The sequence below is a fragment of the Camelina sativa genome, chromosome 2 (genome assembly GCF_030686135.1).
Source record: "Camelina sativa cultivar CO46 ecotype springtype chromosome 2, ASM3068613v1".
Taxonomy (NCBI): domain Eukaryota; kingdom Viridiplantae; phylum Streptophyta; class Magnoliopsida; order Brassicales; family Brassicaceae; genus Camelina; species Camelina sativa.
Window position 1 is genome coordinate 31,358,099 of NC_141881.1, and position 12,584 is coordinate 31,370,682.

General features: G+C 38.3%; 3 protein-coding genes across 6 annotated transcripts; 1 reads left to right on the plus strand and 2 right to left on the minus strand.

Moving 5' to 3' along the window:
* Positions 1–1,264: 1,264 nt before the first annotated feature.
* Positions 1,265–4,592, minus strand: LOC104745186 (methylenetetrahydrofolate reductase (NADH) 1). 4 transcript variants are annotated; one of them, XR_015572799.1, is made up of 5 exons: positions 4,156–4,306; positions 3,983–4,065; positions 3,791–3,901; positions 3,420–3,532; positions 1,265–2,735 (listed from the first exon to the last, which is right to left on the minus strand). XR_015572799.1 is itself a non-coding variant. In XM_010466387.2 (5 exons), the coding sequence occupies exons 1-5, from the start codon at positions 4,304–4,306 to the stop codon at positions 1,545–1,547; spliced, it is 507 nt and encodes a 168-aa protein (XP_010464689.1). In that variant the 5' UTR covers positions 4,307–4,592; the 3' UTR covers positions 1,265–1,544. The 4 variants fall into 4 exon arrangements, 3 of the variants coding, with proteins under 3 accessions (XP_010464689.1, XP_010464704.1, XP_010464671.1); XM_010466387.2 differs by having other exon boundaries at positions 1,265–1,604; positions 3,791–3,890; positions 4,156–4,592; XM_010466402.2 differs by having other exon boundaries at positions 1,726–2,735; positions 3,791–3,890; positions 4,156–4,592.
* On the plus strand, positions 4,352–8,306 carry LOC104757613 (uncharacterized). The gene is made up of 11 exons (XM_087475882.1): positions 4,352–5,087; positions 5,273–5,451; positions 5,529–5,751; positions 5,837–5,978; positions 6,064–6,264; positions 6,354–6,485; positions 6,571–6,699; positions 6,786–7,207; positions 7,305–7,521; positions 7,610–7,800; positions 7,880–8,306. The coding sequence occupies exons 1-11, from the start codon at positions 4,723–4,725 to the stop codon at positions 8,055–8,057; spliced, it is 2,379 nt and encodes a 792-aa protein (XP_087332008.1). The 5' UTR covers positions 4,352–4,722; the 3' UTR covers positions 8,058–8,306.
* LOC104745169 (uncharacterized) lies at positions 8,098–10,918 on the minus strand. The gene has a single exon (XM_010466359.3). It carries the CDS (start codon positions 10,916–10,918, stop codon positions 8,321–8,323), a length of 2,598 nt encoding a protein of 865 aa, XP_010464661.2. The 3' UTR covers positions 8,098–8,320.
* Between the last annotated feature and the right edge of the window lie 1,666 nt (positions 10,919–12,584).

A 12,584-nucleotide genomic window follows, 5' to 3' on the forward strand; every position in this document is an offset into this window, starting at 1 on the left:
TATAATAATAATTTTGTTTAATATTTTAAATATTATATATTTATAAAAACTTGAAAATGAATATATTTCATAAGATTGTAAACAAACAATACATAAAAGCATATTTAAAACACATTACAAAAACGATTAATTGTAATCTTAATTGGTTCCGAATTTTTGCCATATATTCTCAACCAAATCAGCTTTCAATCTTCGATGTACGTCTGGATCACGAACGTCTTTTCTTCTGCTCATTATGTTAGTGAGATTTGAAGGTATATCTGTAGAATATGAGAGATCCACTTGTGAAGTTCTGCTTGGATCTGCTCGTGTGAATGTTGCTTCATCAAATTGAGTGGACAAATCTCGTTCGTCTTCTACTATCATATTGTGCAGTATGATACATGCTCTCATTATCTTTCCAATTTTTTCCTTACTCAAAAAAAGAGCTGGATTTCTGACTATGGCAAATCGAGCTTGCAAAACGCCAAAAGCACGCTCGACATCTTTACGTGTGGCTTCTTGACATGTAGCAAATAAGGATTCTTTCGGATCTTGTGGGTGTGAAATTGATTGGATAAAAGTCGCCCAATTTGGATAAATACCATCTGTGAGATAGTAAGCCATATGATATGCTTGTCCATTGACAAAGTATTTCACTTTAGGAGCTATACCATGTAATATGTCATCAAAAACTGGTGAGCGATCGAGGACATTGATATCGTTTAATGTACCTAGAGGTCCAAAAAATGCGTGCCATATCCAGAGGTCTTGTGAAGCTACAGCCTCTAAAACAATTGTTGGCTTTCCAGATCCACGTGTGTATTGACCTTTCCATGCGGTCGGGCAATTCTTCCACTCCCAATGCATACAATCTATGCTGCCTATCATCCCGGGAAATCCGCGCCACTCTCCAAGAGCGAGTAGTCGTTGAAGATCTTCTACTGTGGGTCTTCGGAGGTACTCATCTCCAAATAAATTAATAACTCCTTCAACGAACTGTTCCAAGCATAACATCGCAGTGCTTTCAGCAAGCCGGAGGTATTCGTCATATGCATCAGCTGCACAACCATATGCCATCATACGAATTGCTGCTGTAGCTTTTTGTAGTGCAGAGAGACCGAACCTTCCAGTAGCATCTTGTCGTTGTCGAAAGTATGGAACTTCAGCAGAAAGTCGTTCAACGATACGTAAGAACAAGAGTTTGTTCATTCTAAAACGGCGGCGAAAGAGGTGAGGAGGATATGTTGCATCGTCACTGAAATAATCGTCCCATAAGCGTCTGTGATACAAAGTACATATAGTACATACTAAAAATATTTGTGGTGATACAAACTAAAAATATTTGTGGTTTACATTGCTTGTAAAATTTGTGGTGTCTATAATACAAAGTACATATAGTACATACATCCGTGACCATATGCAGAAGAGTAACAATAACATGTGGCTGGCTTTGTTCTCCTCTTGTCTACTCCTTCAACATCCGTGACCTACTGTCCAACTCACAAAACTTGTGGCTGGCTTTGTTCTTCCCCTTGTCTTCTTCTCTTTTTTCTTCTTGTCTTCTACTGTCCCAAATGCATGTACCCCTCACGGTCTCTTTCAAATGTCCCAAATGCATGTACCTGTTATAGTGCCAATACACAAACATCATCCAAACAACAAAACGGTTTTTCACAATACAACAACAAAACTTGTTTATACAAAAAACTCCAACTCAAACTGTTAACAGTTAAACATAACATATACATAACCAACCGATCATCATTATAAACCAAACAAGTTAAATTCAAACATAAACATCAATTCAACTCATAGCATAAAACAGACATACAACTCATAACATAAAACAGAAATGAAAGAAACAACATACAAGCAGATGAACATTAACATAAACTCAAACTAACTTGACAACATGTCACTAATTAGCTTATTCTTTAATGCTAATTCCATTTCTGTAAGCGGCTCCGTTTTAGCTAGAAGACGGTCAAGCATTTTATGCATTGTTTGCTTCTCTTTGGTCTTACTTTGCTTCTCTTTCAAATCAAATTATTTTTGTTTTATCTCCCACATGCTCTAAAACTCCTCAAGCGAAGCGCCTTCTTCTTTCACAGTCTTTGGCTTGCTCAACACATTTTTACCCTTGGCCTTTGCTGCCTTAACACCTGGAGGACGAGCTTCTTCTTCCACATTCGCTGGAACTGAGGTCGGTGAAGGATGGTCATCATGTTTTCTTCTCTTAGAAGCTCCAGTACCTTTTATAGTAGAAGCTCCACACCATTTCTGATCATGGCGAAGCTCTCTCCAAGCATGCTCAAGTGTGAACTTCACATTGTAATCGTTGAAGTAAATCTGGTACGCCAATTTCATCACATCATCCTCATTCTGGCCGCTGGTTTTTGCTTTTGTTGCAGCCTCATAGCTTCCAACAAACTTGCATACCGTCTCGTTGATCCTCTGCCACCTTTGTTTGCAATGTTTGGGCTGTCTTTTCTCGAGACCAGCAAGCTTAGGACTTGCAGCATAATAAGTTGCAATACGTGACCAAAAAGTATTACGTTTTTGGCCATTTGAAATAACTGCATCCTTACTTGTATTGAGCCAAGCACCAATGAGAGCCACATCTTCAGTGTGAGACCATTTTCTTCTTTGCTGACGCTCCTCAGGTTGGTATTCACCTTCGCTTGCAGCCTCATCAGTTTCATTGGTTTCGACAGTGTTGGTTGTGGTATGACTATTTAACAGATCCGTAAAACCTAACATGTCAGTAGATGGTTCCATAGTAAAGCTTAAAGGAGAAGGAAGAGTGTTTATGGTTTGTGTTTAAAGGAGAAAGAAGAGTAACAAGACTATTTTATGGTTGAAGAAGAAAGAAGAGTAAGAAAGATTTATCTAGATAAGAGATCCCATTGAAGTTTATGGTTAAAAGTCACATAAGTAGCAATCAATGATGGACATAAGTTTTTACCTAATAACACACAACCAACCATTTATCACACTGCAAAAGTCTTGGTTTAATGGTTCACTCAATAATGATGTGACTTAATTCAACAAGAAAACCATTAAAGCATTCATTCGTGTGTTGAACTAAGATTTAACTTGGTGGAACAAAAGATTGACCAAAACTCAAACCCGAAAAAGAAAAACAAAAAAAAAAACCTAAACAAAGGTTGGTTCTTTACTTGTGCATACGGCTGAGATAGTGGGACTAGGAAGAACATTAAACGACAGTCATTCACAAATTTGAGGCACAACCATTAAAATCCTAAGAGAACTCAAAAACTTATTAAGCCTTTAAGCACAAAGACAACATTTATCTACAGAGCAAGCCAAATCATGATTCATGACTAATGTAAGAGATCACAACATACCTTGGTTTTGCAGAAACTAAGAAAGTGTACTGTATGTAGAATGTCAGAGAACTAATGAATATGTGTTACCTGATAATCAGAAAGTGTACTGTATGAAGCACTGCATGAATCACCCCATCGTCCATGTGGGAAGTCATTCCAGCCCTTTGTTCTAGATATGTAGCTCTTAAGGACGGTTTGCCCTGCAAATATTATGAAGAAAGAAATTATATTATTCTCTCCCCAACGAGAAGTTTAAAAATTTCGAGACAAAATTGAGAGCATCATTGATATCTGAAAACATTGGTAAAAAGGCATCATCACCAAGGGTTTATATATGTCATCTAAATCATAAATGATCAATAAGCAACCACATAGAAACAAGAGAACTCAAAAACTTAAGCTTTTAAGCACAAAGACAACATTTTTCTACAGAGCAAGCCATAAATCACAAAACATACCTTGGTTGATCCCGATTTGCCGACAGTCATTCACAAATTTGAGGAAGATATCAGTATCATAGAAAAGCAGTGTAACAATCAAATCAGCTCCAACATCAACCTGTTCAGATACTACCACAACCCATCAGATCAGATCAAAGACGAGTAACCAAACTCAACACACACACAAGGCAAGAACAACAAATCTAAAACCTTTTTCTTCAGGTAAGCAAGATCACTTTGATAAGATTCAGGAGTAGCAAGTCCATTAGCTTCAATAACATCCGGATGAGCCTCTGATTTAAACAAAATCACAGATCAAACATACGAACACAAACACAAATACATTAACAAAACCAACAAAAAGGTGGGGGAAAATTCAATACCAGGATAACCAGGATAACGTCTCAAGAGCGTGGTCAATCTTCTGCATCCTCGAAGCGATCTCGAGAGTGAGATCGGCGGTGGATCCTCCGGCACCCCAAGTGATATCGCAGAAGGTATGTCCGTAAGAGACCAAACGATATAGGGAAGCATCCCAATCGACTAAACAATTCCCAATCGTTGAGATTAGACTCCTGCTTGGGTTTACCGAATCGTCGATGGATGTATGTCGAGTTTCTTCCTCAATCAGATGAAGAAAAGAAAGAACACGGTTGGGATAAACAAAAAAACACAAAGTTCTTTTTTATTTTTAGCCTAAAATTTTACTGGCTGACACGTGTTAGGTAAACATCGTTGCTAAAATGTCTAAGCTAAAGATCGATTGTTAAGTAATTAGGATTTTTGATTTATTTTTTTAGCTTTTTAAGCAACTAATTTTGCTTAAATGCAACCAATGGAGATGCTCTAATAGGGGTTCTGGGAACCCTCCTTATGATTTAGAAGGTTTCGTCGGTTATGAAAATCCAAAAAACCCTGTGAGGTAAACCCCCAATGACCCACCGGAGTAAATGTTGAGCCATCTCTCTCGGACCTTCTTCCGTCACAATTGTCGTTACCGGCAACAACAATGTCGCCGTTACAAGCCTCGGAAGTCACCACCGCCTCCTCCACCACCACCAATGTTACCAAAACCGCCGAAGAAGCCTCAGAGTTTCACTTTACACGACGCGACGTGGGAGGATCCTTACAGTTGGATGTCTAAGTTGGAAGATAAAGTGGCGATGCGGCATATGGATATCTATATGGAGCAAGAAGAGAAGTATACTGAAGCAGTTTTGGCTGATACTGATAGGATTCAGACCAAGCTTCAGTCTGAAATGGCTTCTCGTTTGTCCTTTGACCTCTCTACGCCTCCTCTTCGTTGGGGACCTTGGTTAGTCAATCCAAATTTAACAGCTTATCTTGTTTATATTGAGGAATTTGATAAGTCATGGTTCTAAGATCAAAGGGTTGTAGAAAGCTTCGATTTTTCTATCTGCAGACTCGTCGATTAATTTGAAAAAGGTTCGTCCTTTTTGTGGCAATTGGGGATTGATTTGGTTGAATTGGTGGAAATAGGTTGTATTATAGACGTGTTGAAGAAGGGAAGCAGTATCCAGTACTGTGTAGGAGGCTAGCGAGCTTGCACGAGGAGTTCATTTCTCATAAGTCCCCTGCTGCAGGGTTTGATTTTACATCTGGCAAGAGGATTGAGCAGAAGCTGCTTGATTACAATCTGGAAGCTGAAAGATTTGGAGGTAAATAAGCATATTCTAGGCCTCTTATACTTGGACAGATTAAGAGGAATGAACAATTTTGTGTGCCTGTTTTGTAGGTTATGCTTATGAAGAGATGTCAGAGATATCCCCTGACCACAAATTTCTGGCATACACTATGTATGATAAGGACAACGACTACTTCAAGTTGTGTGTGAGAAACTTAAATTCTGGAGCTTTATGTAGTAAGCCTCACGCAGATCGTGTCTCCAACATAGCGTGGGCAAAGAACGGACAGGCTTTGCTCTATGTCGTGACTGATCAGAAAAAACGGCCACTCAGGTTTCGTATGATCAATTTTGGTTGTTTGGTTCTTGGTTCTACCACAAATTGCTTTTGTAAATCCGTCTTTTTTTTCTGCTATCAGGTTATATTGTAGTACGATCGGATCAACGGATGAAGATGTTTTGCTTCACGAAGAACTTGAGGGAAATGTTCATGTTAACATTAGACACACAAAAGATTTCCAATTTGTGACTGTAAATACATTCTCTCCTACATTTTCAAAGGTGAAAGCTCCAAGTTCATCTGTTAAAACCTTTCTAGTTTGTTGTTTGGTTTTTAATTGTAAACATAACAAGCACTATGTCTTAGGTCTTTCTGATCAATGCAGCTGACCCATTTTCTGGTTTGGCATTGGTTTGGGAACACAATGCTCCAGCACACTGCATAATCGAGCATCATCAGGGATTCCTCTATTTATTTACAGATGCTTCCAAGGGTGGTGGAACACTCGACCATCATTATCTTCTTCGAAGCCCTGTTCACTTTTCTTCCAGTCAAAGGATCTGGGAGGTTGGTTCAGCCGATAACATATTTGTTTTCATCTGCTGATTAGTATAATTCTTCATTCTGATTTGTATGTGTTTGTCTTTTATTTTCAGAAAGTTTTTATTGACAACCCTGAACTAATCATAGAGGATGTTGATTTCTGCAAAACACATCTATCCCTCATTGTGAAGGAAATGCAGAGCTTAAAAATTTGTGTGGTTGATCTACCCCTCAAGACAGAGCGGGTAAAGTGTACTCCAGTTAGTACTTCCATTGATCAGATTGTGCTTCTGTGAATAAATTTGACCATGATTGGTTTCTTATAAACAGGTACCAGTTCATCTGAGAGATATTAAACCTCGTTATCTTCCTCTACCTAAGCATGTTTCTCAAATAAATCCTGGCACAAACTACGACTTCAATTCTCCAACAATGCGGTTCACCATATCTTCTCTTGTGGTAGGAGAACAAGTCATCTTGCTGTTTTCTGCGTCCATAGTTTTAGTTGCTAGTGTTTTTGAATTTTTAACACTTTTGACCTGCAGATGCCTGATGCGGTGGTTGATTACGATCTATTAAATGGGAAATGGAATATTGTACAGCAGCAAAACATGCTTCACGAAAGAACACGGGTTTTATATGGCACTGCAAACTCCACCGAGAGCCCTAATATACCTTCAGGCACCAGAATTGTCAGTTTTGATAATGAGGATACTACTGCTGAGAATGACAACTTGTGGAATGACTTAACCGAGTTTTACACATGTGATTACCATGAAGTCTCTTCTCATGATGGAGCCATGGTTCCATTAACTATTGTTTACTCAAGAGCTCAGAAAGAGGAGAACCGAAAACCTGGTCTGCTTCATGTTCATGGTGCTTATGGTGAAATGCTTGATAAGAGATGGCGTAGTGAACTTAAAAGCCTCCTTGATCGTGGCTGGGTACTTGCATATGCAGACGTTAGGTCAGTACAATCTTTCTCTTCTCTGTTCATTTAGGCTTTCAACAGCAAGCAGCGAAAGGCTTCCTTCATGTATCCATTGTTCTCGGGTTTTTTCTAGAGGTGGAGGAGGGAAAGGAAAGAAGTGGCATCAAGACGGAAGAGGCACGAAGAAACTTAACTCCATAAAAGATTACATTCAATGTGCAAAGTTTCTTGTTGAGAACAATATAGTAGATGATAACAAGCTTGCTGGTTGGGGATACAGTGCGGGAGGACTCGTTGTTGCTTCAGCTATCAATCAATGCCCTGATCTCTTCCAAGCTGCGGTTCTAAAGGTACTCAGCAAACTGCAGGTTCATAAAAAGTTTGAGGCGTTGATTGATAAGGAAACCTTGTAATAGTCAATTGTTTCTTTTGTTTCAGGTTCCATTTCTTGATCCAACTCATACTCTAATCTATCCAATACTACCCTTAACGGCAGAGGATTACGAAGAGTTTGGATATCCAGGAGATATTGATGATTTTCATGCGATACGTGAATATTCACCTTATGACAACATTCCTAAGGATGTTCTCTATCCTGCTGTTTTAGTCACTTCCTCATTTAATACTCGGTAAGTATCCTTTCTTCTCAGTTTGTGATTTCTATTGATGTTTAAGATTGAAGAATGAGATTTCTATCGTTGTATTTAGATTTGGTGTATGGGAAGCTGCGAAATGGGTTGCAAGAGTTCGTGACACTACCTTCCATGACCCGAAACGCCCAGTCTTACTCAACTTGACGACTGACATTGTCGAAGAAAACCGGTTCTTGCAGACTAAGGAATCAGCGTTAGAGATTGCATTTCTCATAAAGATGATGGAATCTTGAAGATAAATTATCAATTTCAGATATAGGACAGCTTTAGATATTTTCTGTAGTTCTGAAATTTGGATATGAATCAATGAATTGTGTGACACAAAGATAGAAGACAGATGAACAGTTACAATATGCAGACATCTGAAATCGTGTCTGAGATCATCTCTGCTCAAATAACTTCCCAAAATCATACAAGAGAATGTTCTCAGATAATAACAGATAAGTACAGTAAAGGAAGTGTATGAAAAAAATTGTATCCCATTGCTCATGTCTTTTTAAGTTTCTGAAGAATCATCTTCTTCGATAACTGTTGGGAGTGTCCCCTGTTTAGCAAAACCTGGACTCAAGAACTTCGCCACAAAATTCCATAGTCTGTAAACATCTTCAAAGTCTGTCAAGAACCCAAGAGAAGCTGTGACAACCTCAACTCTTACGAACCCGTTGTTTTTTCCATCACAATCCACCGGTTTCCAAGAACTTGAATCTCCGCTTCGACTATCGATGATCTTTATGTGACTGAGGTAACCAATGCCTAGAGATATCCCTTCTCTCTCAGCAAGTTTCTGCACTATCTCAGGATGCACCATTCCACTTTTCAATTCCCTGACATTAAATGCCACAGAGGATCCGCGTTCGTATTTGATCTTGGGACCGTAAATCTGAACAAGATTCTTGTGCTCTCCATCTGAGTCTGATCTAGGCAGCCTTAACTGAAGCAGAGAGGTCACAAGCCAGTTAATGAGGTACCGAAGTCTCGAGGTGGTTTTGTTGAGACCTAACATGTTGACATGATCAATGTGCCTGCAAACGATCTCTGGCTCTCTTTGATCATCATCCCATTCTACTCCATTGCTTTCGTCTTCTTCTTCATCTTCATCCCCAAGACTGATCACAGAAGCTTCACCATGATCTACTGATCTAAACGATACTCTTCGTTTACTGGGATGTTCATCTTCATTCACAAGAAGTCTCCCACCATTATACTGACTCTTCTCCCTTCTACCTAACAGCCTAAATTCTCCTTCAGTTTCCCTTCTTATCGCACTCTCTTTGATTCCAGAGGTCGAACCATTTCCATTTGAGTTAGCAATTAGCTTACTGCTCCCTCCTTCTTCTTCGATCTCATTAACTCGCAACCGACTTGTCTCTATTTGATTCATTTCAGGTTTTTCTTCTTCTGAGACTTCTTCACCCACTTCTTGTGATACTGACAAAACAGCAGCATCGAAAGAGAGAACATGCCTTCCACCATTGCTGCCATTATTATTAGCCTTTGAGGCTGGTTTAGGCGAGATTCTTCGTTTGTGGTTTTGTGGAACCAGTAAAGGGCTCTTTTGCTTGTTCAGATGACCTGCATTATCAGAATCAGCAGGACTCTGACCCAAATCAATCCAGAGCGAGCTATCCGATGACTCGTCTTCGCTGAAAACTGGACTCTTAATCAATTCACCTACTGAGATACTCTCAGCTTCCTCAAACACAGTGCTTGTGTTATCTCTATCAGAACCAATTTCATGATCCATATCTGTCTCAAAGACATCCTGCACCTGAGCACAAGTATACGCACCAGAAAACGCGGGTAATTGAGTTCCCAAGGCTTTATTATCTCCATTGATAGCGATATCATTATCTTGAATCCCAGTCAAACCTTCCAAACCATCCATGGAGTCACTTAGATACAGAGGATACTCTGGTGTTATCTTCACTATTCCTGAACTCGTTTTCCCGGATTGACTCTGCAAGCAGCTAATCACAGATTTCTTAATCAACAAACAACCAAACCCAGTTGGATCATACCCAAACACACGATAAAACGAAGTGATAATAAAATCCGGTCGAAACAAAGACAGACCAAGCGAGTCCATGTCTTTAGGACCCAAAGCACCAGCATCAAGCAACACATGCCAATTGTTTTGCTGAGCCAATGCCATCCACTGGTAAGAATATTTAGAACCCGTGACCCTTGACTGAACAGGAAACACAAACAAACCAGTCGCTGAATCCTTCTTCCTCTTCTTCTTACTCAAAATCTCCTTCTTAAGATCCATTGAACACAGCCTAAGCGTAGGCCACTTAAACCAGGCGCTACCAACCTTTGCCCCTTTCTCCTTTGCGCACTGACCCATCCAACTAACGGATTGGCTCTCGTGATCAAACATAGTGAGAAGCTTCTTGTTAGTGTGAAACGGATAAGACTCAGCAAGCAACTTGAACGCAGAGCCTCTACTAACAGTGAAGACAAGACCATACTCATTCTCAGGGATGTTCAAGTAATCCATGATCCTAATCTTGATATCATGTTCAATAGAACCTTTCTCAGCACCACCGTGGATAGCATGATTGCTAAGATTGGCACTAATCTCAGACAAACTAAAAGTGCAAGTGTCCCAGTAATGAACCGTCTGAAGATAAGAGAACAACCCAAATCCACAATAGTCAAGACATACCTTTGGTAACGATAAGTGAAAATACTCATCGTTCCTCAGTTGATCAACTTTCTCAGAAGATCTATACTTTGGATACATGGTGAGAAACATGTCAAGTGCTTCTTCGAGCTGAGGCAAAGTGTCTTCAGATTCAAACGCTCTTTGAGCAGCGAGTGATGTAGCACGCAAGAACTCGCGTTGAGCGTTGAGTCTAGCGAGTGATCTTGACCGTCCAAGGGTTTGATCTTGAGACTCGTCTTCTTCGTCTTCAATGTCTTGAGATTTGACGAGTAAGCCATCTTCTGAAGCTTGTTCGAGAGCTTCCCTGAGCTTAGATTCATGGAGTTTCCGTTGAGTCACATCTCGATTACTACTACTACTGCTCTTCTTGTCCAATACGAGAGCAGCAGCACAGTGATAAATTGGCTTCCAAAGTGAGATATGCATCAAAAATCCCTAAAATTGGAATTCAAAGTTTGGGTTTTTAACTGAAACCCTAATTAAGGATTTCAGTAATCAAAAGGGGGAAGAAAATTAAAAGGTACCAAATTTAGAAACCTCGGATCATAAGAAACAGTCAAAACCCAATTGGGCTTACGAAATGAGAGGAGGAGAAAATAGAAAACAAATCGAAATCTCACAGATCAGGTAATAAAAATCAAAACTTTGAATGAAATTGAAAATAACCCAGAAGAGAAGAGATATGATGAAAACAAAAACAAGAAAAGTCAAAAGCTTTGTCCCATCTTGAACAGACAAACGACGAAGCCAAAGACTATACTCAAATCCCCAAAAAGAGAAGCTTCATGTGTTCTTCTTCTTCTCCAGTCTCCACAACGTTATTATGCTCTCTCTCTCTCTCTACTTTCACATCAAAAACGAAACAATACAGAGAAAATTTTGGAGCGTCTGTTTGTATAATTTGTTTATGTCTCTCGTCGTTTGATAATGACGAAAATAGTGACTAAAAATGCCATTTGACTTTTATTATATAGTATATAAACAGAGAGAGTATCAATCAAGGTGCCTAATCTTTGCTGTTACTTGCTGTTCCAATTCCAAAATATCATTTTTTTTTTTTCTTTCTTCTTTTTCTTCAATATTATTATTTAATCAAATCAAATTCAATCCACGCAAACATAACATTAATATTTTGAAATTATTAGTTCAATTTCTTTGATATCTTTTTTTTTTTTTTTTTGTCAAAATTTTCTTTGATATCTTTTTGTTTGGTATTTTATTTTGGGACCCATGATGAAAGCTTATTTCTTTTGCTCTTTTTATCTTTACTGTTTTTTTCTCCATTGTTTTGAAGTTCTTTTTTTTTTTTTAGCTGGCTCTCTCTATCCAACTAACCAAAAGATCCTCCACCCTTTTCTTTTTATTTTTATTTTTATATTTTTGAAGCTAATTTCTCTTTTATCTTTCTTCTTTTACACCTCAAACAGAGAAATATTCAAAATCGTTTGACAATTTATACTAGTTTTTACTTTTTTTTTTTCTCAATAGTTTGGTAATCAACTTATACATTTATGAGCAAATATATTCACCTAGTTATTATTACTAATAATATGTATGTCGTTTGTTTGTGTGTGTTGAAAATATTGGATTTTAACTTAGCTGTGTGTTGTTGACAAAAAGAACTTTAGTTGTTTTTTTTACTACATGGAAAGGTAATTGTAAAAATTAGCGGTTGAGGGGTTTTTTTTTTTTTCCTTTTATTCCAAGTGAACTTGATATTTTTTTATTTTTGTTTCTCTGAAAAGAACTATAAATACGTAATTCGTCTGCATCACCCAATCTGTTTCTACATCTGTCTGAAACGGTTTTGAACAAGTAAATAATAAATATCCTAATTTATGATCCAACCTACATAAATATCCTAATTTATGATCCAACCTACGCATTTATTGGTTGTTGTTGTTATAACAACACAACATTTGGCTCATAAAAGTGTCCAACATTATAAATAAATTTAACTACTACTACTACTACTTTATTTAAAAATCAAAATTAAATATATTAGTTGGTGTGATGTGGGGGCTCAACAATTGTGTAATTTAATATCGGTAACTAGTACGATAAGTTATATAACATGTGGATCCACACACAT

Coding starts and splice junctions, on each gene's coding strand:
- LOC104745186 (XM_010466369.2), bottom strand. CDS start 3,820: ATGACTGTCGGCAAATCGGGATCAACCAAG. Junction 3,533..3,790: donor GCAAATCGGGATCAACCAAG/GTATGTTTTGTG, acceptor TAATATTTGCAG/GGCAAACCGTCCTTAAGAGC. Junction 2,714..3,419: donor GTACACTTTCTGATTATCAG/GTAACACATATT, acceptor TCTGTTAAATAG/TCATACCACAACCAACACTG.
- LOC104757613 (XM_087475882.1), top strand. CDS start 4,723: ATGTTGAGCCATCTCTCTCGGACCTTCTTCCGTCACAATTGTCGTTAC. Junction 6,265..6,353: donor CCAGTCAAAGGATCTGGGAG/GTTGGTTCAGCC, acceptor TTTTATTTTCAG/AAAGTTTTTATTGACAACCC. Junction 7,801..7,879: donor ACTTCCTCATTTAATACTCG/GTAAGTATCCTT, acceptor CGTTGTATTTAG/ATTTGGTGTATGGGAAGCTG.
- LOC104745169 (XM_010466359.3), bottom strand. CDS start 10,918: ATGCATATCTCACTTTGGAAGCCAATTTATCACTGTGCTGCTGCTCTC.